At 40.6% G+C, this 27,270-nt stretch overlaps 1 protein-coding gene across 15 annotated transcripts in view; it reads right to left on the bottom strand.

The window, feature by feature from the left end:
• The window catches only part of Nrxn3 (neurexin 3), a 1,618,850-nt gene that overhangs the window by 1,149,798 nt on the left and 441,782 nt on the right, over positions 1 to 27,270 (bottom strand). For all 15 annotated transcript variants that reach the window (XR_013044430.1, XR_013044432.1, XR_013044431.1 and 12 more), the window contains exons 5-6: positions 12,268 to 12,569; positions 6,322 to 6,483 (exon numbers count right to left, since the gene is read on the bottom strand). Coding sequence is in view for 12 of the 15 variants with exons in the window: in XM_076551152.1 (XP_076407267.1) it covers positions 6,322 to 6,483; positions 12,268 to 12,569 (464 nt within the window). In the remaining 3 variants the exon portion in view is untranslated. The remainder of the gene's footprint in view (positions 1 to 6,321; positions 6,484 to 12,267; positions 12,570 to 27,270) is intronic.

Raw genomic sequence — 27,270 nt, 5'->3', positions numbered from 1 at the left:
ATAAAAGACCTGGGCCCTAACTAATTTTGTAGCCATACCTCCATAACTTCTGATCTTATGATTTTGATATTTATAAACTGTTTATAAGTTCCTCACTTTTTATCCAGTGTCCTGCCTGCTTGCCTTTGCTCACACTGTCTCATTAGGCCCACCTCCCTATACCATGCTAGAATGTTGAAAGGCCATAATTTGAAATCCTAACCCCAGCATCATGGTGTTTAGAGATGAACACTTTCAAGTAATTAGTTTCTGATGAGATTTATTAAAAAAAAAAATCTGAAGAAATTCTTTAATCCACCAAGTGAGGAGACAGTGAGGAGACACTCTGCTAACCAGAAGATGCCCTCACTAGAACCTGAGTGTGACACATACTGATCTCAAACTCTCAGCCTCCAGAGCTAGAAGAAGTACATTTCCATTTTTTTTAATAAGCCAGCATGTCTAAGGTATTTTGCTATACCAACCTGAACTAAGACAGTGTTAACCTAAACCTCACCAGATCTTAAAGCTCCAAGCAGCTAACTCACTTATTCCTTTGTTCTAGACACACCATTGAATGCAATTTTTAGAAGCATAAACTGTTTACTAAGAATGAATAGGCTGCCGGGTGCAGTGGTGCATGCCTTTAATCCCAGGACTTGGGGGCCAGAGCCAGGCAGATCTCTGTGAGTTTGAGGCCAGCCTGGTCTACAGAACGAGATCCAGGAGAGGTACAAAAACAACACAGAGAATCCCTGTCTCAAAAAACCAAAAAAAAAAAAAAAAAGAAAGAAAGAAAAAAAAAGGAAAATAGACTTTCCAAGGATAAGGATACAGTTGAGTTGCTAGAGTGCTTGCTAGCATACACAAATACATAGGTTGCACCCATAGCACCACATACACAAGATGTGAAGGCACACAACTGTAATCCCAGCATTTGGGAGACTGAGGCAAGAGAACTGGAAAAGAGCCAGCTGAGGTCTACATAATGAGTTTCAGGTCAGCCTGGGATACATGAGACCTGGAAGGAAGGAAGGGAGAGATGGAGAGAGGGAGAGAGGGAAAGAAGGAAAGAAGGAAGGGAGGTAAGGAGGGAGGGAGGGAGGGAGGATAGATGGATGGATGGATGTACTCATGACTGAAAACAATTTTTAATGCCAGGAATTTTTCAGCTTGCTGTGAAATTATAATTATGTCTTCTTCTCATGGAGCTTGTATTTTAACAAAGGGAGATTGATAGCATCAAATAAATGACTGAAGATAGAAATAAGGGAAATGCTGAGGAGGGGTGGATGGATTGCTCCTCTTTTTACAAATATGAGAGACTTTTAATAGGTAAAACCTCAAAATAAAAGGTTTTCCCTGAAAATGACTTGCTAATACAGGAGTCACGGAGATCTCTACAGGCAGATGCACATTCGCTTAGAGTCATGTTCACAGCTACTTTATAAGTGGCTATACGAAATTTTTATTAGATTTCTAAGATAGTGTATAATAATGTTTGCCTTATGCCCATAGTTTCAGTTGTCCTTAAGAAGAATGCAACATAGCTCTTAGGATCACCTCATTACAAATTGGCAAACTAACACTCATTTAAAAAAAAAGAAATCAGTGTCTAATTCTAAGTTATATAGTGCAATCAAGTTTGTGTTCCTAACCAGGTTTACTAATTTTCTTTTTTAATCATTAAACTAATGTATTTGAGAACTTTGCCTGTATGTATGTCCGTGCACCACACACATGCCTGGTACTCATTGAAGCCAGAAGAAGGCATCAGATTGCCTAGGACTGGAATTATAAATGGTTATGAGCCACCATGTTGGTGCTGGAAGTTGAACCCAGGTCCTTGGAAGAGCCTCCAGTGCACTTAACTGCTGAGCCACCTCTCCAGCCCCAGGTCTACTAACTTTAAATTCAGTTATTCTTTTCATTATACTGTGCTGTCTCTTCAGACTCTTTATGTACTGTTCTTCCTAAAAGAGATTTCAGCCCATCTTTCTCAGCTGTGTTGAGACCCTTTATTTGACATTTCCCTCATACTGGGTATCTGAGAGATCTTGAAAGATTCAACTATTGCCATGGCAAAGTATTCTTTATGAAGCCAAGTGATCAACAGTGCCTTAAAATGGCTTATCTGAGAAAAACTATTTATCCATTTTGAAACGTGATACTCCCTCAAAAACTAATGTGTTGAGAGCCTCCACAAAGCTAAGAACAACTTTGGGGCCTGAGGATCCATTAAAAACAAAAATTAAACAGATACACTAAAACAGGAAAAGACAAAAAGGACCAAGATGTCAACTTGGTGATATTTCAGTGGCTATAAATGTAGTGTGCAGAGAACCACAAGAATTTGATGACAACTTGGCTGTGGTGTGAAGGCCCACAAAGGTTTCCTAATGAAATCTGAGTTTGCTTTACCCAGCAGAGCTGTATTAGAGGATTGCTTGACCATGTGCATGGTTACGAGGTGATTGGAGGGGTCTACACTTGGCTGAGCTATGGGGAGGTCTTTTGGTCTATCCCTTGGCATTCCTATAAATAGCCCTTTAGAAGAGACTATAGGGGCCTGTAGATCCAGCCCCTTCCCCCCCCCAGGCTATCCTGTGTTTCTTTCTGTTTCTCTTCCCCTCTGTCCTTCTATCTAATATCTTTTCTCTCTCTTTCCTCCAGAGTGCCCTGTTGTGAAATGTGGGAACCAGTCTCCCAGCTGGGCTCCTACACTGTGGCTTTCACAGAGATGTCAAGTTAGGAGCTATGTCCACAGGCGACATCCAGTCACCTTAGCTGAACAGCAGAGTCAGAACTGAGCTTTCAGGAGTAAAGCAGATAGAGTTCCCCAGATAAGACCTGTTTCCACAATAAACAAACTAGTGTCTACGGTCCCGCCATCTCTTTATCGTGTCCCAAATTTGGTTACATGGCACTTAAAGTACAAAATTTAACTTGGGGAAACTTAGAGCCACAAATGACAAGAGATGATAAGAAAAAGAGATAGAGAAGGGATGGTGGCATTGTACTGTAAGAGGAAAGACTGTCATGAGGTTAAATGATCAGAGAGGGTCCATCTGCCAAGAAGCTAAAGTCTAGTGGGGGGGGGGGCGGCAGCTCTCCCTGTTTTGATAAGTTGTCAAAGACAAGTGATTTCCCCAGGCTTCCTCACAGACAAATAAAATGCAGTGATTAAACAGAAGAAGAAAATGACATCAGAACTTCATTAGACTCACGGTCACATGCATGTTCAAGCTCTCCAGCAAAGTGGAAGACCTCACAGGCCCACAGGAAAACCCCCATGTGTAACATGGATGAGGTGGGACCTAGCAATGTTCTATTTTACACACCACTTCCTGCCGAGTTTCTGTCATCCCCTTCTCACAGTCTAGACTTAAATACAGCTTTAAACTGCTTGATAAAGAGGACATTTTACCACTAATTGCGGTTGCTTCAAATATTGACTCTTCTCCAGAAACTTTTATGTGTACATGTATGTGTGGATGCACATTTCTGTGTGTGTGCTGATGTCATACTCAGTTGCTTCACCTTGTTTGTGTGTAAGTGGGGTCATATATACATGCAAATGTGTGCACATGTGTGTGTCTGTGTGTTCATGCATGTGCATGTGTATGTGAATGTATTTGTGTGTGTGTGCGTGTGTGTGCGTGTGCGTGTGCGTGTGCGTGTGTGTGTGTGTGTGTGTGTGTGTGTGTGTGTGTGTGTGTGTGTAGGCTAGAAGTTGATTTGGGATGCTTTTCTCAGTCACTGTCCACCTTAATTTTAAAGATAGCAGTCTCTCACTGAACCTGGAATTCACAGATCTGGTTTTATTATCTGGCCAGCAAGGTGCTTCTTTTTTTGGGGGGGGGGAGGGTGTATATTTGTGTGTGTGTATGTGTGTCTGTTGTCTTTTTTTCTTGTTTTTTTGAGACAAGGTTTCTCTGTATAGCCCTGGCTATCCTGGAACTTTCTCTGTAGACCAGGCTGACCTCAAACTCAGAGATATGCCTGTCTCTGCCTCCTGGGTGCTGGGATTAAAGGCATGCGACACTACTGCAGGCTTCTGGCAGTCTCTGCCTTCTCAGACTGGAATTAAAGCCTTAAACTTTGACTTGAGGTTTTCATCTTTCATGTGAGTGCTGGGGGTCAAAGTAGGTCCTCATGCTAGCCCCACAAAGTTGCAAGCTATATAACAACATTAGACAAACTTCTAAAGGGTTTCCTATTTTTTACATAGTCTCCTCTATAACTCTCTCTCTCTGTCTCTCTCTGCCTCCCTCTCTCCCTCTGCCTCTCTCTTCCCTCTATCCCTCTTTATGTTTTTATGTATGTATGTGTGTGTATGTATACATGTATGTATGTGTATATATGTACATGTATGTGCATGTTTTGTTTTAATCTAAATTTTTCATGGGTAAAACCATTATAGGTATCATGCTATTTTTATATACATTGCAAAATTCTCAGAGGTAACCTTCCTAGTTAATAGATAAAAATTACTGTAGTTGGTAAACTGTCTCCAAATATAATTTAGAGATGATTTATGTAACGGTGTATAAGGGAAACATGACCCCTATGTTCCCTCCAGAAAACAGAAAAATGGAGGACTATGCCATGTCAATCAATCCTTGATGCATTCCTGAGCCAAGTCCTTGGTGGCAGGAATGTTGAATCACTTTCTGATGAGAGTACAATTCAAACTAGTGTGGATTTAGCAGGGTTTTAGAGCCTCTCAGGGCTCACCAGACTCTGAGTAGTGTATGCCCTTATTCTATTCAAACAGGAGTGACTCCTGGGGAACAAGTGCTGTGTGCCTACCATACTCACTCCAGAAACAACAGTAGCATCCCCAAAGTCAGGGGAAGCTGAGATAACCACCGTCAAAGAGAGGGCCACAGTTTGGATTCTCCTCTCCATGTGTCCTTCAGACCAAGAACTATACAAAGCTGTAACTGAAATCTTCCTCTGCCGTGTCTTCATTTTCACCTCTTCCTCTCAACTCACACATGGCTTATTGCAGTAATCATTGGCTCAAATGTCACCTCTTCTCTAAAACTGACTCCCACCTAAATTTTATCTGTTTCCTCTGCTCAGTCAGAGCATAGTCTGCGGCACTGAACGCATGGTCCTATGCTGTCAGTATTCACTTACTGATCTCATCTCCCTTCCCAGACTGTGAAGTCTTTGAGCATGGAGACCATCGCTTATAAAGAGCCACCAAGATTAAATATCACATAGTTAAAGGTCCATCATGGTTGCCTGATAATTCAGCCCATTCAATAAATCTTTTCTGTCCACCTACTGTGTGTCAGGTATAGCAGAGGCAATTCCTGTTCATCATCTAGTGCCACTGACGGAATCCATGTATGGCATCATCTACTGTATACCCACTGTTCAATAAACTCCAAATAACTATAATAAGAATAAAACATTTGCTCCAGGAGGAGACTCACAAGATGTCACAAGAAATTTTTATCTAGAAGAAGTAACACTATCAGATTCTCGACCAATTTCCCTAAGGAAATGGTATGGATAGCTCAGGCAATCAAGCTTAACTTAGACTAAAGAAAACGTACAGCGTACTGCTTCCATGACACATCATGGTGAACAAATGCTAACAAGTCAAGGCTGATTCTTTTTGCCTCAACAATTGACCTTAGAGGTTGAACTTACACTCGACTGAAGCTCCTCTGCTCTCAGACAGAGGTCTCAGCGCATCAGCTACAAGGGTAATAAATGAGGAACGGCAAGCCCTGCTGCTCTCTCATTGCTACAGTGACTAGCTTTCAGGAAAGAAAAACAAAGAGAGAAAAGCAAGCCCATTTTTCTGAGCATGAACGTTACATGCTGAAATGTTTGTCTTTATTTTGACAAACAAGAAAACAGGTTTTGGGATTGCCACACTTAATAAAGCTAAAATCATACACATGCTATATTTCAGATGAGACACATACACTGTGTGATCTCTAACAATAACTTCCCTACTTGCTGAACAAAGAGCACAAACTCAACCTTCACATGTGTGCTTGTGATTTCATCTATGGAGAATAGTTCGTTCACATTGCACAGCTATCTGAGCAATGATAAGCGTCTTCGTTAGTTAGAGGAGGAAACTGAGCCATAGAATAGTTAAGTAACCAACCCAAGGTCACTCGACAATCTTTATCTTGGACCAAAAGATGGGACCTTTATTTTAAAGTTCAAAGTTTTGTCTTCTACAACATATATTCGCACTCAAAGATGATCAGCCATGTGCAGTCATTGGTCTAGAAATTTCTTTCCATTCTCCTACCACCATTACTGCCCCCCACCCCAGCCCTCCATTCAATGGAAGTGTATCAACATTACCTCCTTAAGGCAGCCCATGAAGTTGTTGCTCACAGGTGATCCTGGCAAGTCAGCAGTGCTGGGGCTTCCACCAACATAGAAGAAGTCATCTGAGCCCAGCATGGTGTAGTCCTCTTGAGTGTAGCCCGTTGTGGTAAGGATACCATCCACAGAGATTGTCACCTGGTAGTGGGACATAGGGACAAAAAAAAATCCCAGCAATGACCTTACAATCCTATTAAAACTCAACGGCTTCCCCTACATGTGGTTTGACCTCCATTAAGATTTTTGGTGAGGTATTCTTTCTATTTTGGCTTGACTTTGGTATGTGCAGCCAAGTTCCATTTTCTGGTCTGCCTTCCTATGTCCCAAGCCTACAATCTTCCCTGGTGGCTAATGGGACAATGTGTTAGAACAGCTAAGCTGAGAACCTTGTTCCACCCACTACATACTTTATATTGAGTCAGGCTAGAAAATGGAACCACTCTTACATGATATCACTTGTCTCAGTTCACTGCTAAAAATGATTGTTTTTTTCTTATGATTGTTATTTATGGTGGTAATGAGAAACATTAAGGGAGACATTCGACAATGATATATGTTAGGGGTTGGTCTTTGGTTGTTAGTGGTTTTTTCCCCCTTTTTTCTTTTCTTTTTTTGTTTGTTTCTTTTATGGTTCACACCACACTAACAAACATGCATTCAGGGTATGGAAGGAGGAGGGTCTCTGTCCTAACATGTCCAGAATGATACATGCTATGGACCATCCCAGGGATAGGACCAACCCCAACACCCCCACCCCTTAACTACCACCACCAACAGAAGAAATGACCCAAACTTAAAAAGCAACCTTAACAAAAAGAAATTAATGATGAGGCAATGATAACCAAAATAATAATAATGCCAACCAGGAGGATTAGCACCACACCCACCATCCATAAGCAGAGGGCAGAGAGAAAATATGGAGCCTCAGAGCATGCACACACCATACACTGACACACCCATGCGAAAATCATATGAAGATGAGCAAGAGGCAGGGGGGGAAAGCAGTTCTGTGGGAAAGGATGAAATAAGAGAATCAAAAATCCACACCACACATGCATGCATTAAACAAACTGAAGGAAAACAAAATGGAAAGTGTGAGGGGGAAAAAACACTTAAAACTAAAGGGTAACACTTCCCCTGCCTGCCACCTCCCTCACTAAAAAAAAAAGAAAAAAAGAAAAGAAAAAGTCCAAACCCAACCCCCAAATATGTGAAGGATGATGAAAGGAAGATGAAAATGGGGAAAGACGAGTGTGGAACTGGGTTGATGGTTGGTTGCCAGTTGTTAGTAACATAGAGGTAAGTAGGGGACCAAGTTCTGATGCTGATGCGTTTCCCACGAGACAGGACCATGCCATGCAGTGTGGATGAAGAACACAATTGGTGGCCCTCCCATTGGCCACAGTGAGGAGTGAGGTCAAAGAAGGGAGAGGAAGATTACAGGAAGCAGCGTACTTTCCTCCTCAGATCATCTGTGGATCATCATATCATCATATGCAGCCACAGCCACATAAAGGGGACAGAGAGAGGGGGGCTAAGGCATAGGGAAGGAGACAGAGAGAACAGGAAGAGAGAGGAGAAGACGACAGAGGGAGAAGGAAGTCCTCAGTACAAATCTCTGTTATCCCTGGACTGTAATTTGGAGGTTGCAAAATAGGTAAATAAAAATAGAACTAATTGAGGAAACTTTCTTTAAATAATAACTTTTGGGGAGGGGAACAGCCAAACAAAAGAAAACTGGAAAAAAGGGACTGTCCCCATCAAACTTGAATAAACACTGATTTCAGGACAGCTACGTTTCCTTCTATTTTTCTTTTTAAAGAAAAAGGCTTGCATTTAATTTAAGAACAAAAAAAATTGAAAGGAAAGAAGAAGTGAGTCTAAAGAGGACAAAAGAGGGTTGGGGGGTAGGGGGCAACACACGGCAAACCCAAAAAAAGACAATAAGAATGATATCTACCAGACAATGTAGTTTGTTTACCATAGCGTGTCCGATGCCTGAGTGCTTTGCGGAGAAGGGGGAAGAAAGGAAATTAAAAATTGTGAACAGAACGATTGTTAATTAAAAAAACCAAAAACAAAGATGAGTCGTTAGGGTGTTAGTACATTAGTCGGTTAGTAAAATGACACATCGCATGAATGATCTTGTGTTAGTCTCTCAAAAAAAAAAAAAAAAAAAAACCAACAAAAAAAGGCACCCAACACAGAAAGAGTGGGAAAGACAATGAGACCAGGACTCTATGGAAACTCTTGCTTAGGGACTCAGTCACCAGTCATGGCAACTGCCTGTTCCCTCCAGCTACCATTCAAACCAAAACCTCACTACTTAGAATTAGTATCATACTTACTTCAGAGGGCTCTTCTGAATGAATGCTGCCAGTGTTCCCTTCCCACCCTCTAACAAATGCATACACATTTCCTTGTACTGAAAGAAAAGACTCCCCCACCACCGCCCAATATACCAGTCCATATGTAGACAAACAGATAACTAAATACTAATGATATGTTAGTATTTGTTTTCATGTCTGAATCTAACTATATAGACGGGCCATCCTGCAAAGAACCTAATGCTAGCACACAGCCTCAGACAGCAAGCCTTGATTACACTGCATACGTTAAGTCTCTACAGACTGTCTATGACCCCATTGATGTCTGCAGATTTGTGAGCCAATGGGAACATTCTCAGATTTCTTTTCCTTGTAGTTTGTAATCTTTATGTCATAATGATACACCACAAACTGATTATTTATTACCCAATTAAGTTATTAATTTCTTTACTTTGCCAGAATGGCTGGGGAGAAATCTCTCCCACTACTCCTCTGGAACATTGAGTTTTAAGCCTTTAAACAATTTTGTGAATAGATATCAGGAAGAATGGCAGATAAACATGATTAGAAAAATACCTCGCTACAATAATTTCCTCTTTGCTACTAATTTTCAAATCTAAACTGATGACACCCTTTGTGCTGGGAGTCTGGAAGGCTGGAAAACCTTCCATCTATTTTGTGTACATGGTTTACCAAAAGAGGCACCCAGATGTAAAGCAAGTTACGTGATAGACATGACTTTGGGTTCTAGTAAGATAAAGGACAATATCCTTCTCTCTGTGCAATAAGCACACATGCGCACATGCATACACACACACACACACACACACACACACACACACACACACACACACACACACACAGAGTTTTGGTTCCTAATCCCAACTATAATTTGGAACAAACACAGGCAGTCCACATTGAAGCCTTTCAATCTGAAGCTCCTATCTGGGCTTGGCTGTGAGTTGACATAAGGACAGAACCACATATTGGTGGCCATGGAAAAAGAAAGTAGTAGTTCTGCCCTCCTTGGTAAGGGATACTCTCATGAAACCCCAGGCCAATTTTTCTCAGATAAATCTTTCCCACCAAAGCCATTAGATTTTGCCAAAAAAAAAGTAGATGGGTTGCCATCAGCTTGTTATCAAATATTTATGAAGCCATTTACAGTTTATTTGAAATACACAGAGGCTTCCCATTTTTCTAATGTATTCTAGGGAACTCAAAAAGGATGCTATAAATATTTCAATGGGTAAAATAATAATCTTAGATAATACAATATTGAATGGACTTTATTTGTAAAAAATCAACTCTCTCTCTGAATCTGGATTTCAATGAGTTTAAATGATACACATATTTTTTTTACATGAGATCAAGATTATTTCAGCTAAGAAATTCTCCAAATCCCAAGAACTCAATAGCTTTAATTAGAAAATGAAACTCCATTTCCCTGCACCCTTGGCAGCAGGCAGAAACAGTCACCTCTGAGACTGAATGCTCGGCTTGTAAATCATTTGCACGTCACAGCAAATCTAGCACCCAGACCATGGATGAGCTCATAATCCTTCTGGAACAGAAGGCACTTTGCATATTTAGCCACCACACAAGGCTCGGGAGCATTGTAATCAGACTTTGCAAACACACACTGTGATGCGGGAAGGTGAAGTGACGTATCCAAGGTCACAGAGAGGAACCGGACCTTCAAACTTGGAATATATTAGAAACTCTACAGGGTAAAATTTTTTCACAACGCTCCTGACCGAAACATCATAACAATAAATTTCAACTATCATTTAATTTATCTGCTTAGTTTAAAGGGATTAACTGGGGCCTGATAACTCTGGAAAAGTGTTTTTAAGTAGAAACAAAAGTGAGAGTTTTGTGAGCAACTCAGAGTGGTTCCTGAATAAGGAGGATGCATGTGGGGCGGGAGCAAAGGAAGCAACTTGTTGAGACTTCTGACCTGATAATGCTACCCATAACATAAAGTTTCCCCTCAGATGACTAAGGCTCCAAGGATATAATTTTGGCCATGCCAATCAAAACTGGTCATAATTCAGTTTTTGGTCTAGAGTTCACAGGCCAGATACATTGAGTCTGTCCATGTTTGCGAATGGAAATTTGATTTGGGAGTCTCTTGATTGTTAAGTTCCTCTGGGTAGCAATGAATGGAGGTGATGAACAAAAGTACTTACATATTAGAATTATTTGACCTTGAAGGGAAATCATAGAATAATGACTCATAAAATTTGAATTCCTATGTGGTGAAAATGTTGGGGACTCGTAAGTCTTGTGTGACTTGACAACTTTACTATAAACAGGATGGGATCTTCCAATCAGTTGGCTTCCTTGATATACTTAAATTTTCAGATGAGTGTTTTGACTATAATGTGTTTCCAGTGTGTGCCAGCCTATGCCACTTGTTTAGCATTTCTTAGGAGTCATACTTTTATCAACCAGAAAACATATGCAAACACCTGTCATGTCTTAGGCTTTCATGTTTACACGAGACAGCATTAAATCAATCATATTGCAGAAGAAAATTTGATAAGCACTTTCTGGAAATTTACATACCGCTTTCTGATTAATAAAGGATGAATGCTGTCCAACTGGTTTGCGTGACAAATTTACAAGTAGAGAAAAATACCAACTGAAAATAGAAACATGAAAAAGGCAATCTCAGCACAGACCTTGGCTTTGATGGGCAATGCTTTTCTTTGGCTGATGTGTACTGATAAGATTTGATTATTATCATTATTAGTAATGAAATGGAAAACAACTTCGCTTGGCTCAGGCGTTCTGGACCTGGTGTCACCTGACGGAGTTGCCTGCTTAGAATCCACAAGCGATGGGAGTTCTCAAGCACGCACAGCATCAGGAAAGCTGCTCCACAGTTGACATTTTTATTTGGGTGCTTCCACTTGCCAGGCCTCCCAGGCAACTGAAGAGTCTCGGAGGTAGAGACAAGGGCAGTAGGACCACAGCATCAGGGAACAGAGAAACATGATTTCAGAAAGATCCCAGCTAATTAATTCCAAGGCTAGAGGTTCATATAACAGTGGGAGAAGAAAAATAAATAAATAAATAAAGGTGGGGAGGGATGCTAAATTAATAGGAGAAAGAAAAAGGTTTGTTTTTTTTTTCCAGGAGTGAATTAAAATTATTATGACATCATGGCAATGGCTAACTTAATTAAAAAGGAAAACATATACTCAAAGAATGAGGACAATCCATCAAGCTGTGGAAATAAAATGCTGTCCCTAATTGAATTTAACAATACTATGATAAGATTTGAATGTAATTAAGAAAATGATAAAAGGAAAGCAGAGTAATAAGGATGGAAGTACTTATCATTTTTATTATCTATACAACTGTTATTCTTTCCTCTAAATAACAAGTACAAATGTGGAACTAAAGTATAAGGAGAAAAATACTGTAATCATTTTTTTTCCTTGTGAAATTGCAAAAACGTGGAGAAAGTTTAACTTTGGCATAATCTACATGCAAATCCCTAGCCTTTGACACCTCACCAGTCACCTGCCCCACAAAGTGCCTGCCTAAGATGGCCCTTCCAGGCTCGCTGTCCCTGGGCCATTACCTGCCGGAGATTGCGTGTCACTTTGACATCATGCCAGGCGTTGTCGTTGAACTTCCCATTCACGGGCTCCACAATAGCCTCAAAGGCCCCGGAGCCCAGGTTAATGACCAAGGAGACCGCACCATCCTTCAGAGCTAGGTTAACATAGTCGGCCGACTTGCCCGTGTGTAGGATGAGCCCATTGCGTTGCCAGGTCTTAAAGGAGAGGGTGATTTCATCGCTGCTGCTCTGGATGGGGTTCTGAGACAGGTCATAGCACAGATACTCTGAGCCTCGGAAAGTGGCCACATTCTCCTCTCGAGCTGTAGGCAAAGAAAAAGACAAAGTGGTCATGCTTTGGCCAGCAAGAATCCACTCTAGGTGGCTCCTACCTAACTATGGAAAACAGGAGAGCTGACTACAGAGAAACTATGTGTCCATACAACATTAGAAAGCAAACAAAACAGTTCAAGGGAGTGGGCTGCCTTTCCTTCAAATGTTCTGGAAGAAAAAAACCTGTGGAGAAAATTCATTCAAAATAGTCAAGTGGGGCTTCCATTACTTTTGCATCAGGGATGGTATTTAAATGCTTGCAGCAGATCTGGTTCAAAATAGATAATTAACTGTCCTTTCTAACAAAGGACTCCTTAGCTCTTGGTAAGTTCTATTAAACAATAGGTTGGAAATCAATTACCTCAAAAGGTTTGCCTTTGATTTCTGTTCATCAGAAACCTAGCTAACTGTGGTTTCTGTGGTAAGGTCAGGAGATCTATGGAACATGACTGAGTTATTATTAAGCAGAAGAATGGACCAGGGAAGGTAATAGTCAGATGAGGGAAAGGGTACAATATGGAACATGGTAATGAGCTTTGTCCAGAAGGCAACACAAACCCGTAGATGCACTCAGAGAGCCCTTATGCTCTGGGCAGATAAGAGGTTTCATATCAGAATGCCCCTTCCTGACTGGAACTTGCTCTTGACACAGCCATATCCCCCAAGGATAACAAGGCCAAGGCAGAATTTCAGTGCAATCTAGACAGTCTTTCAAGACCATATTTCTGACATTGGCACCTTGAAATTCCTTAATCCAGAGCCTGTTTTGAGGAGGCATCTGCTCTGGACCTACTGTTTTCTGAAAGTAAAAGATGGTGCTGGCATCTACACATCAGTAAACAAAGCTTGTGAGGTAGATTGTGGCATGCATATGCATTAATCCTAGATACCTTGAAATATAAGACGGAGCTGAATGTGGGAAGAGAATTAAGGAAGTATAATAAGTTCATGGGCTCAGAACCAGAGGGGTGCCTAGTCTCCCTGCAGCACTATTACCCAAGGAGTCAAAAATTCTAAACTCCAGCCTTGACTTCCAGGTACTTACAAAGTGTGCTTTTTAACTTAAGAGAATAACATACAGCTAATTTGATTAATTTGTAGTTTATTTGATCCACAATATTGGCACATAGAATATGAGCTTCTATGTACTCTCTTGATAGGCAAACTCAGAATGTAGTATTTCATATCAGACTCAGTGAACTGCTCTTTAAAAGAACTTAATTAATGAAAGAAAATTGGCAATTAGATACATCTAGATATATAGTTTCAATTTAAAGATTGGGAGCTACAAACTGTGGATGGGGAAATTCTATTTTCCCTTAGCTAACCTACATCAACCTTACAAGCCTGTTGTAGATACTACTCTGTATTCTGTGAATGTGTTGCTTTGATTGGTTGATAAATAAAACACTGATTGCCCGGTAGCCAGGCAGGAAGTACAGGTGGCATGAGCAGACAAGGAGAATTCTGGGAAGAGAAAGGTTGAGTCAGGGGTCGCCAGCCAGACACAGAGGAAGAAAGATGTGAAAGCAGAACTGAGAAAAGGTACCAAGCCATGTGGCTAAACATAGATAATAATTATGGGTTAATTTAACTGTAAGAGCTACTCAGTGATAAGCTTGAGCTAATGGCCATACAGTTCATAAATAATATAAGCCTCTGTATGTTTACTTGGGTCTGAGTGGCTGCAGGACTGGCGGGTGAGAGAGATTTGCCAGGCAGAACACAGAAAAACTTTCAGCTACACAAGCCAAAACTAAATTTATCGCAGCTCAGATTCCTATCAACTAACTCAGCTCTACATAAATTACTTAAGCAAAATAAAACATATTTTCAAATCACATGGTAATAAAATGAAGTAAAAAAGTCACTCTTATTATGTTGAGAGACAAAAACCTATTACAAATAGCTAAATTAGTCATAACATCATAGTACTAAACTGTGAAAGCAGGAATTAAAACTACAAAAAAAGAAGAAATAAAGTTTCTTCTACATGTTACACAGAGGCTCAATGGTGTGTCTACCTGCATAGTTTTGTACACTTACAGTTATAAGCAACGATACCTGCTTACCTATAGATAGCTAAGTTGCAGCAGGTATATGTGTGTATGTTTCCAACCATAAGTGTGTGTGCAGCCATATAATTATATGTGTGTGTGTGTCATCCATATATGTATTTGTTCATCCATATATGTGCATAGCCATTCATATATGTATATGCCCATTCATATATGTGTATGCCTATTCATATTATATATGGAATAAGCAAACAAGTAACACTTAGCACATATTTATGCCTCGTTTGTTTTCTTAAAAATATACTCAAAAAGTCAGAAAGCTGAAACTTGACACTGTCTGTGTATCTTTGAAATATACTCAATCTAATCCTATAGTGCCCTGTCTACTATCATAATCTCTCTTCTCATTTGTGGAGATGCATGCTTGTTAAATAGCAACTAAACAACAGATCTGGAAATGACTGTGATCTAGAATAGATGACAATCACACACACACACACACACACACACACACACACACACACACACACTTGTCACAACTAAGTTATTTCTCTATAGAGAGGGAGATTCACAACAACTGCTGTGTGGTCCTTGGCACCACACACTGCAAACCAACGGACACCTTCTCTGAAAACCTAAGTTACAAGTTGTAGCTGCTGAACTAGGAGCAAGGAGAGCAATGCAGAGCTCACATTAATCATGGAGGACCCTTTAAAGGGGAATGCCTGGACACACAACAGCAAGGTATCAGCATGTGATTTAATGTGCCAGACTGTGCTGAATAGTTTTCGTATAATTAGAAGAAGGAATCTGTCAAAATAATAAATTTTTGAGTTATAAGGTATTTTAGGGATTGTCTGATTTAATGTCTTTATTTTATTAAGGAAGAATTGATGTGGAGGAGTAAGTGAGTGCCCAAGATGACACACTGTGTGATAGCCAGGATTTGAAGGGTATCTGATCTTCACCTGTTCCTGTGACTTTCAGAATATGCTACAAGCTTCCAACTAACTTCTCTAAGTCTGTGAGTGGTTCCATGGAGCTGTGGACTTGTAAACCAAAGTGACACTAGGTAAAGTGAGCTACAAACCAACCCCTCTCCGTCCCCCAAGGTTAACCACATATGCCGATCAAAAGAAATGTTTCCTTCTCCTCTGTGGATTCTGAATATATTTTAAAAAAGAAATTTTCTTTTATGTAGAAGGCCACAAAAAGAAAAACAAATGGTGGCATTACCACAGAAAAGAGAATACCACAATAAATAAATAAGATATAAAACCATTGTGAGAGGAAAATGTCTATGCAAATCATGTGTTTATTTATGCTAATATCCCAGAGGAAATTGTATGTAGCCAAGTGTCTTCCACTGCAAATATCTAATGGAGATTGTTGAAGCAGTTCACAGCCTCCCTGATTTATCCATTGAATGGTGCATTTGTTCCATTTACCTCTTCCCTGGGCCAGAGCTGGTGATCAAGAGTGGCATCATCCCAACTGCCCAGATTTCTCATCCCAGCAGGTGTCCATTAAAAACAATAGACAGCTGTGAGGTTTTCTCCAAATCATACTCTAGATTAGCAAACTTACTTCAGTTTTAATTCATGGGATTTAATCTTCCTGAGTTTTGAGAGGAGACACCTGACAATGCATGCCCCATTCTCTCAAAGCAAATAAAGACTAGGAAGAAGACAGAGAAGGACTTTTAGAAGATTATCCTATTGCACACCCTCACAGTGGAAATACTTTTTCTCCCAAGACTCTGACCTGTCTTAATTTGTTCCAGTAGCTGAGACTCAAGCATATTCTTATCACCTTGAAAGCCACATTGGGCTGACAGTCAACATAACCAGAAGGGCAGAGCCAGAGAGTGACAAAATACATTTCTGAGTTGATTCAATTCTCCAAACCCTCCACTGGAAAAAAAGAAAACGGTGTCCCAAATTCATTTCCTATACACGATGTTTATAGTGAGAAGGGGGTCTAAAAGGACAATGCAGTCACCTTGTACGTATTCAAGCTAAACAGGTGGAGAAAATGAATGCAGGGGATTATGTAACACAGCACACAGCAGCTTAGCATAGAGATATGGCTTGGCAAGAGAGAAGGCACCAACGCAGCTAATGGGCTGTTGAGATCCATCTAAATGATATCATGCAAAAGTTTACTATCTATTGTGTAAGTATTAAAATAAAAGTGCTACTGTCACTGTGTGAAAGCAGAGCTCAGCTCCTTATGACAGCAAATCATTTACCCATTATTTGTAAGTGTCCAATTGATTAAACACTAGATTGAATCTAGATATGTATAGCTAGAGGTTTTAAATCAGTTTGTGTAAGGTACATGAAGTACTGGTCTTTCAAATAGCTTGCTAATCAAAGTACTGAAATATACATAGCATTAACAAGCATTTATTCAATTCTGTTCTCCACAATTCCAAAATAAAAAGCATCCAACTAGTGATTCATAGAATAATAACTCTTGAAGAAATTCCAAAGCAGCTTAAAATATTCTGTGAAATATTTTCTTACTGTGATATACAAGAAGTGTGGCTTTGTGGCTTGGTGTCTTAAAACCTCAATGATGTCTGTAGATTAAAATACACACACACACACACACACACACACAGAGAGAGAGAGAGAGAGAGAGAGAGAGAGAGAGAGAGAGAGAGAGAGAGAGAGACAGACAGACAGACAGACAGACACAGACAGACAGACAGACAGACAGTCATAGGAAATTGCTGAACAATTCATTGTTTGGTGTTTGGTTTAGTTTTGACACATGGGCTCATGAAAGCCTCCAACTCACAATGTAGCCAAAGACAGAAGGACCATATGACCCTTCTGCCTCTTCCTCTATAATGCTAGAGTTATAAAGCATGCATATCAAGTTTGGTCCATTGCATATTTTACTGATAGGAATGAAAGATGCTCAATTTTTACTAAAAGATCACAATTTTTGTAAAAACACATTTGAACCCAGGGGTTGATAGAGTGGCTCAGCCTCTTGGTCTCTATAATTCATGGAGTGGAGTTTAAATTTTACTGGGCAAGAACAAAAAGAAGCAAAATGTCCCTAGCAGAAACAGCTAAGGGAAACTGCATAGTAGTGTGGAGAGGGCACTCAAATGAGAAGCATATCAGGACTGGGTAAAGAGGAACTCAGGGACTTTTGGAAGCAGATGTTTACACCTTTCTGTATGTGAAATGTATTTCCAAATGCTTTCCTCACTTTACTTGTATCGTCTCAGCTGTCCATGAGACCAGTGTGAGATCAGGGTGATGTGTTTATACCAATGTGGTGAAGTAAAGACACTGTGAGGAAATAGAGGTGCAGGGACATTGGATGGATTAGCCAAGACAGTAGGAAATGGTGCTTCCAAGCCCCACAGTACTGGGACTGATTCTCAGTCCATTGCTTTTGCTATTCTATCACAGACTCACTGTGCCTCTAAATCTCAGGAAAGGTGCAGAGCACCGACTGTGTGAGGTATCACAGCTGAGTGAAGTTCAACCTGTCAAAGGGTAAAATCAGTGATCGTGACAGGTAAGGACCACCCAGGCAGGAGGAATCCAAACAGGGAAGCAAGGGAGGAGGCTGAAGTTTCCTCTAAATTCTCTGGTGGAAAAAGTCAGACACTTAAAAGAGTTTATTAAAATGCAACCCCCTCTGGAGTGGCTAAAACCAGTGGCCCTGCGCAGAACACCTGCTGTGCTCCAGACAGCTAGCGAAGCCAACCTTCCTCATAATGAGCCTCCGAGATGAAACTGTGCACATCATGCTATCCTTTGTCCTTCAAACTGGCCTCATCCAGCCTTACAGTACTTCAGTCTGCACTGATGCAAAGATAACCGTGGCTGTCCATCCTGGCTTGGCCCACCCAGAACTAATGAGGCACAAAAACACATGGGCTGTTGCTGCCCTCCCTACTAGACAAAGAGCTGGCCTGGGGCCTCAGACTGGTCTGCAGTCTCATTTCATCCGACTCCACAAACAGCAGAGGCCATATGAGGCTTCCTCCCTATGCCCACAGTAGGAAAGAATGGCTTCCCTAGCTATGAATTCACAGATTGCTTGGCTACTCTGACCATTGCTCCTCAAGGCGAAAAGGCCCTGAGAAGGGGAATGATGCAAGGAGTCCAAAGCAGGGGTAACACAGCTGTGGGGAGAGAAGAGTTGACAAATTTACAAGTATTCCGCCTGTCCCTGGGGGAAGGAGAGGGACACAAATGGAAGAAGACTTCACATCCACTCAATTCTGAAAGGCGCCTTGGGCTGAAGCAGGCGAATCAGCAACCAGCCAAGTACAAGTTACGGTTTGGACAATTCTGTTCCCTTTCCATGCAACATGCTAAAGAGCTAACATAAAAACCAGAACACCCCACCCAAAGGCCTTTCAGAGCTGGGAGCCAATGCAATGCTCAAACGTTCTGCTAGACTGTGTATGGATTGTATTTGCAAAATGAGAAGAAAGTGAAACTCCTTGCTAGACAGATGTCTACTGTGCAAAAACCTAACCGCACATACCAAATGTGAGAAAGAACACATCCTCACATAGGTTAAAAGACAATAGACTCATGTGACTGCACTTCTGACAGTGCCTGTCCCATTCTCCGTTCGAGATGTTTTAAGGCCAAAGCATGAAGACGCACCCAACTGCAGAGCTACCCTTCCAAAGAAAAATGACAGAATCCTTTGCTTGCCACATCTACCCCACGGGTATTTTCAGAACAGAGGGGACCAGCATACAGTAGTATTTATGTCACTATGAGCAAGCCACACTACAAAGGACAACACACAGGACATCTGACCTCCTTGGGCCATTTCCAACCCCCTATCCTCAGACTGTTCGTAGGAAAGATGCAGCAGAGAAATAAATGGACTTCTGCACACTGCCTGGGTCCCTTGCCAGCCTGCAGAGGCTTCTTGAAAGTGATGAGAAGGAAAACAGTAAATCAAGTTGTCACTTGGAAAATAAACAGCCTACATCCTGGTGAGGAAAGCTCCCTCGGTCCGTGAAAAAAAAAAAATGGCCTGGGAAACCACGCTTCACTGAAATCACTAGAAAGCTAATGGCATCCTGAAGCCTTGCAACACTCTCAATTGCACGACAATACATTGAAATTTTTGTTCATCCCTGTAAGGAGGAAAGGGTCACAGGTATGCCCTGTGCTGGTGATGTACCAAGTCCCAGGAGAGAGGAATAATTGGGTGACCTTTTACAAAAGAAGAAAAGCCCTGAAGCTAAATTGTTTTGAATGTCTGTTGAGTGCCAGGGACTGCCATGCTCATACTAATGGGACAACCCATAGAGTTGTACTATTAATTTGATGCTTGGCTTGTACCGATAAAGATTTTCAGTTGGAGACTTGGATCTCACTATCAGCTTCTCAATTTACTGAAATCTGTAGGAATTTAGCCTTTTCTTAAATTTCTAATTATTTATTTGTTTGTTTGTTTGTTTATCTTCCTAATGAAAATAATGTATATCATTTGTTCAGCTGATATGTGGCATGTGTTACAGTTGGTCTACCAAGAGGTGAGCAGCCTTTGTCAAAGGTTCCAGCTGCCATGAACTGTGTCATCCTACCATGCCTTTCCCACAACGATGGACAGAGATCTTTAGAAACATGAGATAAAATAAGTATTTCCTCCTTAAATTATCTGTGTCAAGTATTTTGGCCACAACCACACAAAATAACTAACACAGCATGAAGACCACCAAGTCCTTGGCTCAGTTCCCAGTCTTAGAAATATTAGCTGTCATGCCTATTGAGAATGTAAGCACAGACACAGAATTATACTTCAGTGTAATGAGCATCTGAGCAGATCCAGGCACACAGAAGGTATAACAGACCATCATACAGGAGAGTATATTTTAGCTGTTACGAGTTCACTTACAAAGGAAAGAATGAAAGAGCAGTTGTAAGTTGTAGCATTTTGTGAACACCTAAGAAAGCTTAGGTGCTCAGGGGGCGATCAGAAGGTCAGTGACTGCTTCAGTGGCATCTGCATATGGTTCATGACCCATTGTGGGACCAGAGTCCCCTAGCACTGGGGATGTGAAACCAGCAAAGAAAATCTTCCACTTCCAAGTAGCTCTATTATTCTTGTCTGAGATTCAGACAGAGGACAACAGCCACTGAGGTAAGAAGGCGCTAGAAGACATTTCCAAGGAAGAAGAAGAGTGCTTGCTAGAAAACCAGAGGCGAAGCCAATTGTGTTGCCTGTGAATGACTGCTTGCCACTTAGAATAATTTATGTAATATGAAGCATATTTTGTTTACCCTTAGCCACTAGGATGCATGTTCACAAAACTAATTACATATTTTTTACTACCCACTTCTCTTTTTAATTGTGGGTCAAGCAATACACACAAATGGAATACTGTATATTGTAGAGGGGAATCTTTCCCTATCCCTATCAAGCCCTGAGAACATCTCCTTCCCCTTCACCCAAGCAGAGGTTGACAGTAACACTTGAATCATGTCGTCTCCTCTGCACAATGTGTTCTTCAACGAGAGGGAAAGTGATTGATCTCTTTGGTATTCCAGGAAGGGTCTGATACACAGAAGCCTGAATTTCTCAGTTAGGTGCTCACTGCTCCCATTGTGGTGGGGAGAGGGCTTCTCTCTCTTGCAAACCTGCCCTTTCTTCAGGCTTTTGAGTCCACTATAGTCTCTTGTGTTAGAAGCCCATCAGAGTAGACCTGCACAAGAAGCCCTGCAGTTCTCCAGTTCTTCTGCTGACCACTGAGGGAGTGGTTCTAATTCACAGGGAAGTGGATAAGGAAGGCCACCCTCATGTCCAAAGGAAAGCCGTGAGCAGAAAATGCAGCTAAACTGATGTTTAGAGCCTAGGCCTGACCCAGGATGTCATGCTTGGGTCACTTGCACAACTGGGTCAGAAATTAAGCCGAGTGTTATGACTGTTACCTTAGAACCCAACAAACATAGAAAGAGGCACTAACATAAGAGCTTCAGGAAAGATAAAGGATCCTAACTGGCCCTTTGCTTCCAGAACCCAACATGCTAGAACCAGGGAAAATTACAAGTAAATACATCATTAATTTAATCACTAACTCTGGGTTCATAGCATCTCTGAAGACTTTTCTAAGTTACAAGTATATAAGTGATTTAAAACATGGTAGAGAATTTAACCCAGGTTGCCTTTCTAGAAATAAGATTTAAATTGTTTTTATTTTTTTAATTTTAAATAGTTACATAAATCCACATGCATGCCCATAAGTCTATGAATCTTCTCATGTTTTGGCCTAGATCAGTAAGAGTAAGATGCACATTTATAGTTTTGTTCCACCTGCTTTTCTTTTTTTAATCTAACTTACAATCTAAAGGAATTATACTGTCAGACAAAGTCATGCATTGTGAGAACTTATCCTGGGTCCTTTGTGAAGACAGAAGTTATTTTACCAGTGGCGTGGAGCTGGGAAGAAGTTGAAAAGAAAGTTAGGGCTGGTGAGATGGCTCAGATGGTGAAATGCTGGCTCCACTAGCGTGAGGCCCAAAGTCCGATCCTTCAGAGTCCATATACAAAAGAGTCAAGTGTGCTGTTATGGGGGCTGGAGAGGTGGCTCAGCGGTGAAGAGCACTGGCTGCTCTTCCAGAGGTCCTGAGTTCAATTCCCAGCAACCACAGGGTGGCTCACAACCATCCGTAATGAGATCTGGTGCCCTCTTCTGACCTGCAAGCAGGCATACATGCAGGCAGAACACTCTATACAAGCTTTCACTATTTGCCGATGACATGATAGTATACTTGAGTGACCCCAAAGATTCAACCAAGGAACTGATACAGCTTATAAACACCTTCAGCAACATAGCAGGATACAAGATAAACTCAAAAAAATCAGTAGCCCTCCTATATACAATGGACAAACAGGCTAAGAAGGAAATCAGAGATACATCACCCTTTACAATAGCCACAAATGATATAAAATACCTTGGGGTAACTTTAACTAAGCAAGTGAAGGACCTGTATGACAAGAACTTTAAGTCCCTGGAAAAAAGAAATTGAAGAAGATGTCAGAAAATGGAAAGATCTCCCATGCTCATGGATAGGCAGAATTAACATAGTAAAAATGGCAATCTTACCAAAAGCAATCTACAGATTCAATGCAATCCCCATCAAAATCCCAACACAATTCTTCACAGACCTAGAAAGAATAATACTCAACTTCATATGGAAAAACAATAAACCCAGGATAGCTAAAAGAAACCTGTACAATAAAACAACTTCTGGAGGCATCACAATCCCTGACTTCAAGCTCTACTATAGAGCTACAGTAATAAAAACAGCTTGGTATTGGCATAAAAACTGACATGTGGACCAATGTAATCGAATTGAAGACCCTGACATTAATCCACACACTTATAAACATATAATTTTTGACAAAGAAGACAAAACTGTACAATGGAGAAAAGAAAGAATCTTCAACAAATGGTGCTGGCATCACTGGATATCAATGTGTAGAAGGCTACAAATAGATCCACATCTGTCGTTGTGCACAAAACTTAAGTCCAAGTGGATCAAAGACCTCAACATAAATCCAGTTACTCTGAACCTGCTAGAAGAGAAAGTAGGAAGTAGTCTTGAACGAATTTGCATAAGAGACCACTTCCTAAATATAACACCAGTAGCACAGACACTGAGAGAAATAATCAATCAATGGGACCTCTTGAAACAGAAAAGCTTTTGTAGAGCAAAGGATATGATCAACAAGGCAAAGCGACAGCCTACAGAATGGGAAAAGGTCTTCACCAACCCCACACCTGACAGAGGGCTGATATCCAAAATATATAAGGAACTCAAGAAATTAGACATCAAAACACCCAACAAGTCCAATTAAGAAATGGGCTATAGAACTAAACAGAAAATTCTCAACAGAGGAAGCTCAAATGGCTGTAAGACATTTAAGGAATTGCTCAACATCCCTAATCATCATGGAAATGCAAATCAAAATGACTCTGAGATACCACCTTACACCTGTCAGAATGGCTAAGATCAAAAACACTGTATACATAATAAAATAAATCTTTTTTTAAAAAAGTGTGCTGTTATGCACTTGTAATCCTCGCACTAAGGAGGCAGAGACAGGAAGATCTCAGGAGTTAGCTGGCCATAGCTTAGCCAAATTGCTGACCTCCAGGTTCAGTGAGACAGTCTGTCTCAAAAACTAAATGCAGCATGGTTGAGAAAGACTCAATGTCAACCTCTGGCCTCCATATACACATACCCATGCAATTATATATATCAACAAACACAGGGGGAGAGAGAGGGGGTGAGAAAAACTTAGGCGGGATAAAAAGTACCCAGAGGGAACTCAGAGCAAAGACTATAACAACAGCACACACATGGGCCCTAGTTAGTACCAAAATCAGATGTTCACTGTCTCTACACATGCATGTTCAGAAAGAAATATAAAGTCTTGAAAAGCTCACAGAATTTTTAAAAATGCACAGATACTCAGAAATAAAAATACCAATTTTAACCCACATGGATTTTAAAAAATATTTGTTCCATCCAATTTCTCTTTAGTTTATGATGAAAACAAGTGCAGAACCCTCCACAACAAATTACTACAGAGTAGAGGAAGCCTTAGAAGATGCTTTATGGTATCTTCTCTCTCAGGAAATCTATAACTAAACTATCTTATCAGCAAAGCTCTCCAGTATGAGTCTCCAGAGAAAATGAGGTGTTCTGAGAAACTTCCTTTACAACTTTTAGAAGTTAAAAATTCCCATCATGGGAGGGGAAAGCAGGGTAGTGGAATTCCTAAGGTTAACTTGAGTAGCCACTGGGAAAGTACAAAGCATTAAGTATATTTATATTTGACCCAATATTTCCTTCACAAAGCCCAGAACATATAGAGAGTAATGAACACAAACTATAGCAGGGTATAAATAATGTAGCTACTGTACATAGTCATTGCTTACCATTATGTTATTTATAGTAATAATAATAGAAAACATGTAGGAGTATGTTCATTAATTTTATATAGTGTATACTCCCAAGGAAGGAAAAAATAATGGGACCAAGACTAAATCTTCCTTGTAAAATAGAGTTAACCTGCACAGCCCAGGCTGGCCCTCCATCCTCCTCTTTTAACCTCATGAATGCTGGGATTCTACTTGTCTTGTCATCCCAGCAAGACCAAGTCTTTATGAAAAGACATAAAGCAAACAATAGCAGGATATTAAAATTTCTTCAATCTAAAGGTTGATTCCTAATGGTAGTAATAACTTCCACTATAACTACATACTTTTTAATGACTTGAATATTCCTTATTTTTACAAGTTAAAATCTCTGCAGGCAATTCTAATAAAACACCTAATCACTCCTCTCCCCCAATCTTGGATGATTATTAGGTTGTTTTATACAAAGATGTGCATATAACAGCCATACACTGTGAGCATCAATTTCCCATGCATTTTCAAAATCTTCCATGTAGATACAAAAGGGCTAAAGTCATACTGAATTAAATAGATATGCAGTTGAACTGATCAATGACCCTGAAGTCACCATTGTTTATTTGTGTCCTTCATTGAGTATCGGACTCCTGCTTTGCCCAGGACCTTGGTACCACTGACTTCCTTGGGGGCAAAGAGAGACTATGTTGATAGATAGAAATCTTAGGATAGAATAAGACACATGAACTTGCTATGGTGTAATCGTTCCTCAGCAGATACCTGGAGCCAGGTAAGCTGGCATCTGGGATGCGCCACAAACCTCTCAACATTTTATTTTCCCCACAGCAGAATAAAATCATGGTAGTCCTTTAAGGTCAATCCCACTGAGAAAGATGAATTGGTAGCTACTCCCTCAGCCTTTCCTACAGAGGAGAGAGGGCAGCCTGCATCACAGACCCTCCTTTGTTCTTACTGCGGGCTCTAGCCTGCAAGTCTAGACACAGTGGTTTGTTAAAAGGCCCCGGAGTCAATGCCTGGACAAGATCAATACGGCTTTTTATGACACAATGAAAACTTTCTATTTTGTTAAATGTGGCTAATCTACCATTTCTGCCGTACTCCTAAAGCTTTCAGCAGCGAGCCTGAGCCCAGGTGATTAAAGCCCTCTTCAGAGATACAAACTGGGGGAACTTTGCCGAAGGAGAAGCACAAATCCTGGCAGCCCAAGCCAGGTTTTCTTCTTAGAGCCAACTATGCATCTCAGTAGTCACAAGAAAAGAGACACAGGCGTGAGGAGATGCTGCTGACACTGGTGAAAATGTAAACTGCCCCATCCCCAGGTTTCTGAGTAGGGAGAGGTAATCGTAGACAGCAATTAAAGAAAGGCTCTGAATAAAAGGGCTGTGAGGATCCGTCCCATCAGAGGAGAGTGACATCTCTAGAGAGGATGTTAAAAAATCACTGACCTGACTCTAGAAGCCTAAATAAAAGGCACACGATCGTTAGTAGTTGCAAATTCAATTGTAGTACCAATATTAGAGACAAAACCAGAATAAAATATTTATTTCATTTTCATCACTTCTGTGTCTCAGCTGTAGTCCTTGGTGGAAGCAGAATGTTGTTTTGGTTTTTGTTCATTTGTTTTGCCATAGTATAAAAAGGACAAGGGGAAGAAAACATTTTGAACCTGTAATGTTTTTCCATATAGAAAAGGTCCCAGTAGAATATGTATTATATTTATATTTATAATGTTCGATGGCAATTAGCCAAGACCTCTTTCAACAAGTTAAAGGCTATAAGAATTCAAACATTGCCTGCTAGAACCAACATATCATTAATAGTAATATCATATCTATGAATTCATATGTCATCTGAAGGTGAAATCTTTTAATGTGGGATGCTTGGTATGTTTCTAATTTAGTCCTCAACATTCTTCGGCAATAAAATACTTTATTGGCCCTATTTTATAAATAAATAAACTTAAGTACAGAGGATTAAATTCTCTTACAACACCACAGCTGTTAAGAACTAGATTCCAAATACAAATCAAGGTCACCCTCCAAAGACCAGATTCCTTCCATGGGGCCTCCTTGATAAGGGTTGAGTATCATGCACTAAACTCTTATCAACAGCACTCTCATAAGAAATGATGTCTGTATGTGTATGTGTGTGTGTACATGTGCTGCATGCCTGCATGTGTGAGTATGTGTGGAGATGCACCATGGATGTGCATGCATCAGCCAGAAGACAACACAGGCTGTCGTTCCTCAGCACTGTCCATCTTGATTTCTGAGATTCACCTGGCAGGCTAAGCTGGCTGGCCAGTGGGCTCCTGTGCTGGGAATACACGTGCCACATTATCTTGCCTGCCTTTTTGTACTTCTAGGGATTGAACTCAGGTCCTCATGCTTGCAGACATGAACTTCTCTAATGCAGGCATATCTCCAGCCACTATTTTCTAAATACACAATTTGCAAAGAGCGCTGTACATCCCAAACCACTTTCATGTCCATTATCTAATTCTGTGAAGTCTGAACATCCTTTAAAAACTTGTCTTCTCTACAAGCCTAGATTTTTAGCACTTAGATGTATTAGCTACCGACATTTAGATGTGAACAAAGACATGGATGACAGGTGAAATCATGGTCATTCTATATATTTGTACAACTTGAAATACTTATGTGCTAAGAGAAATATCAAAGTATAAGCAAGGAAGCCTACCCTTGAGGCATTGAACCTAAAATAGCAATT

The sequence above is a fragment of the Peromyscus maniculatus genome, chromosome 14, assembly GCF_049852395.1.
Source record: "Peromyscus maniculatus bairdii isolate BWxNUB_F1_BW_parent chromosome 14, HU_Pman_BW_mat_3.1, whole genome shotgun sequence".
Lineage (NCBI taxonomy): Eukaryota > Metazoa > Chordata > Mammalia > Rodentia > Cricetidae > Peromyscus > Peromyscus maniculatus.
Note: the sequence above shows the minus strand (reverse complement) of the source record. Positions and strands in the feature narration are given on the sequence as shown.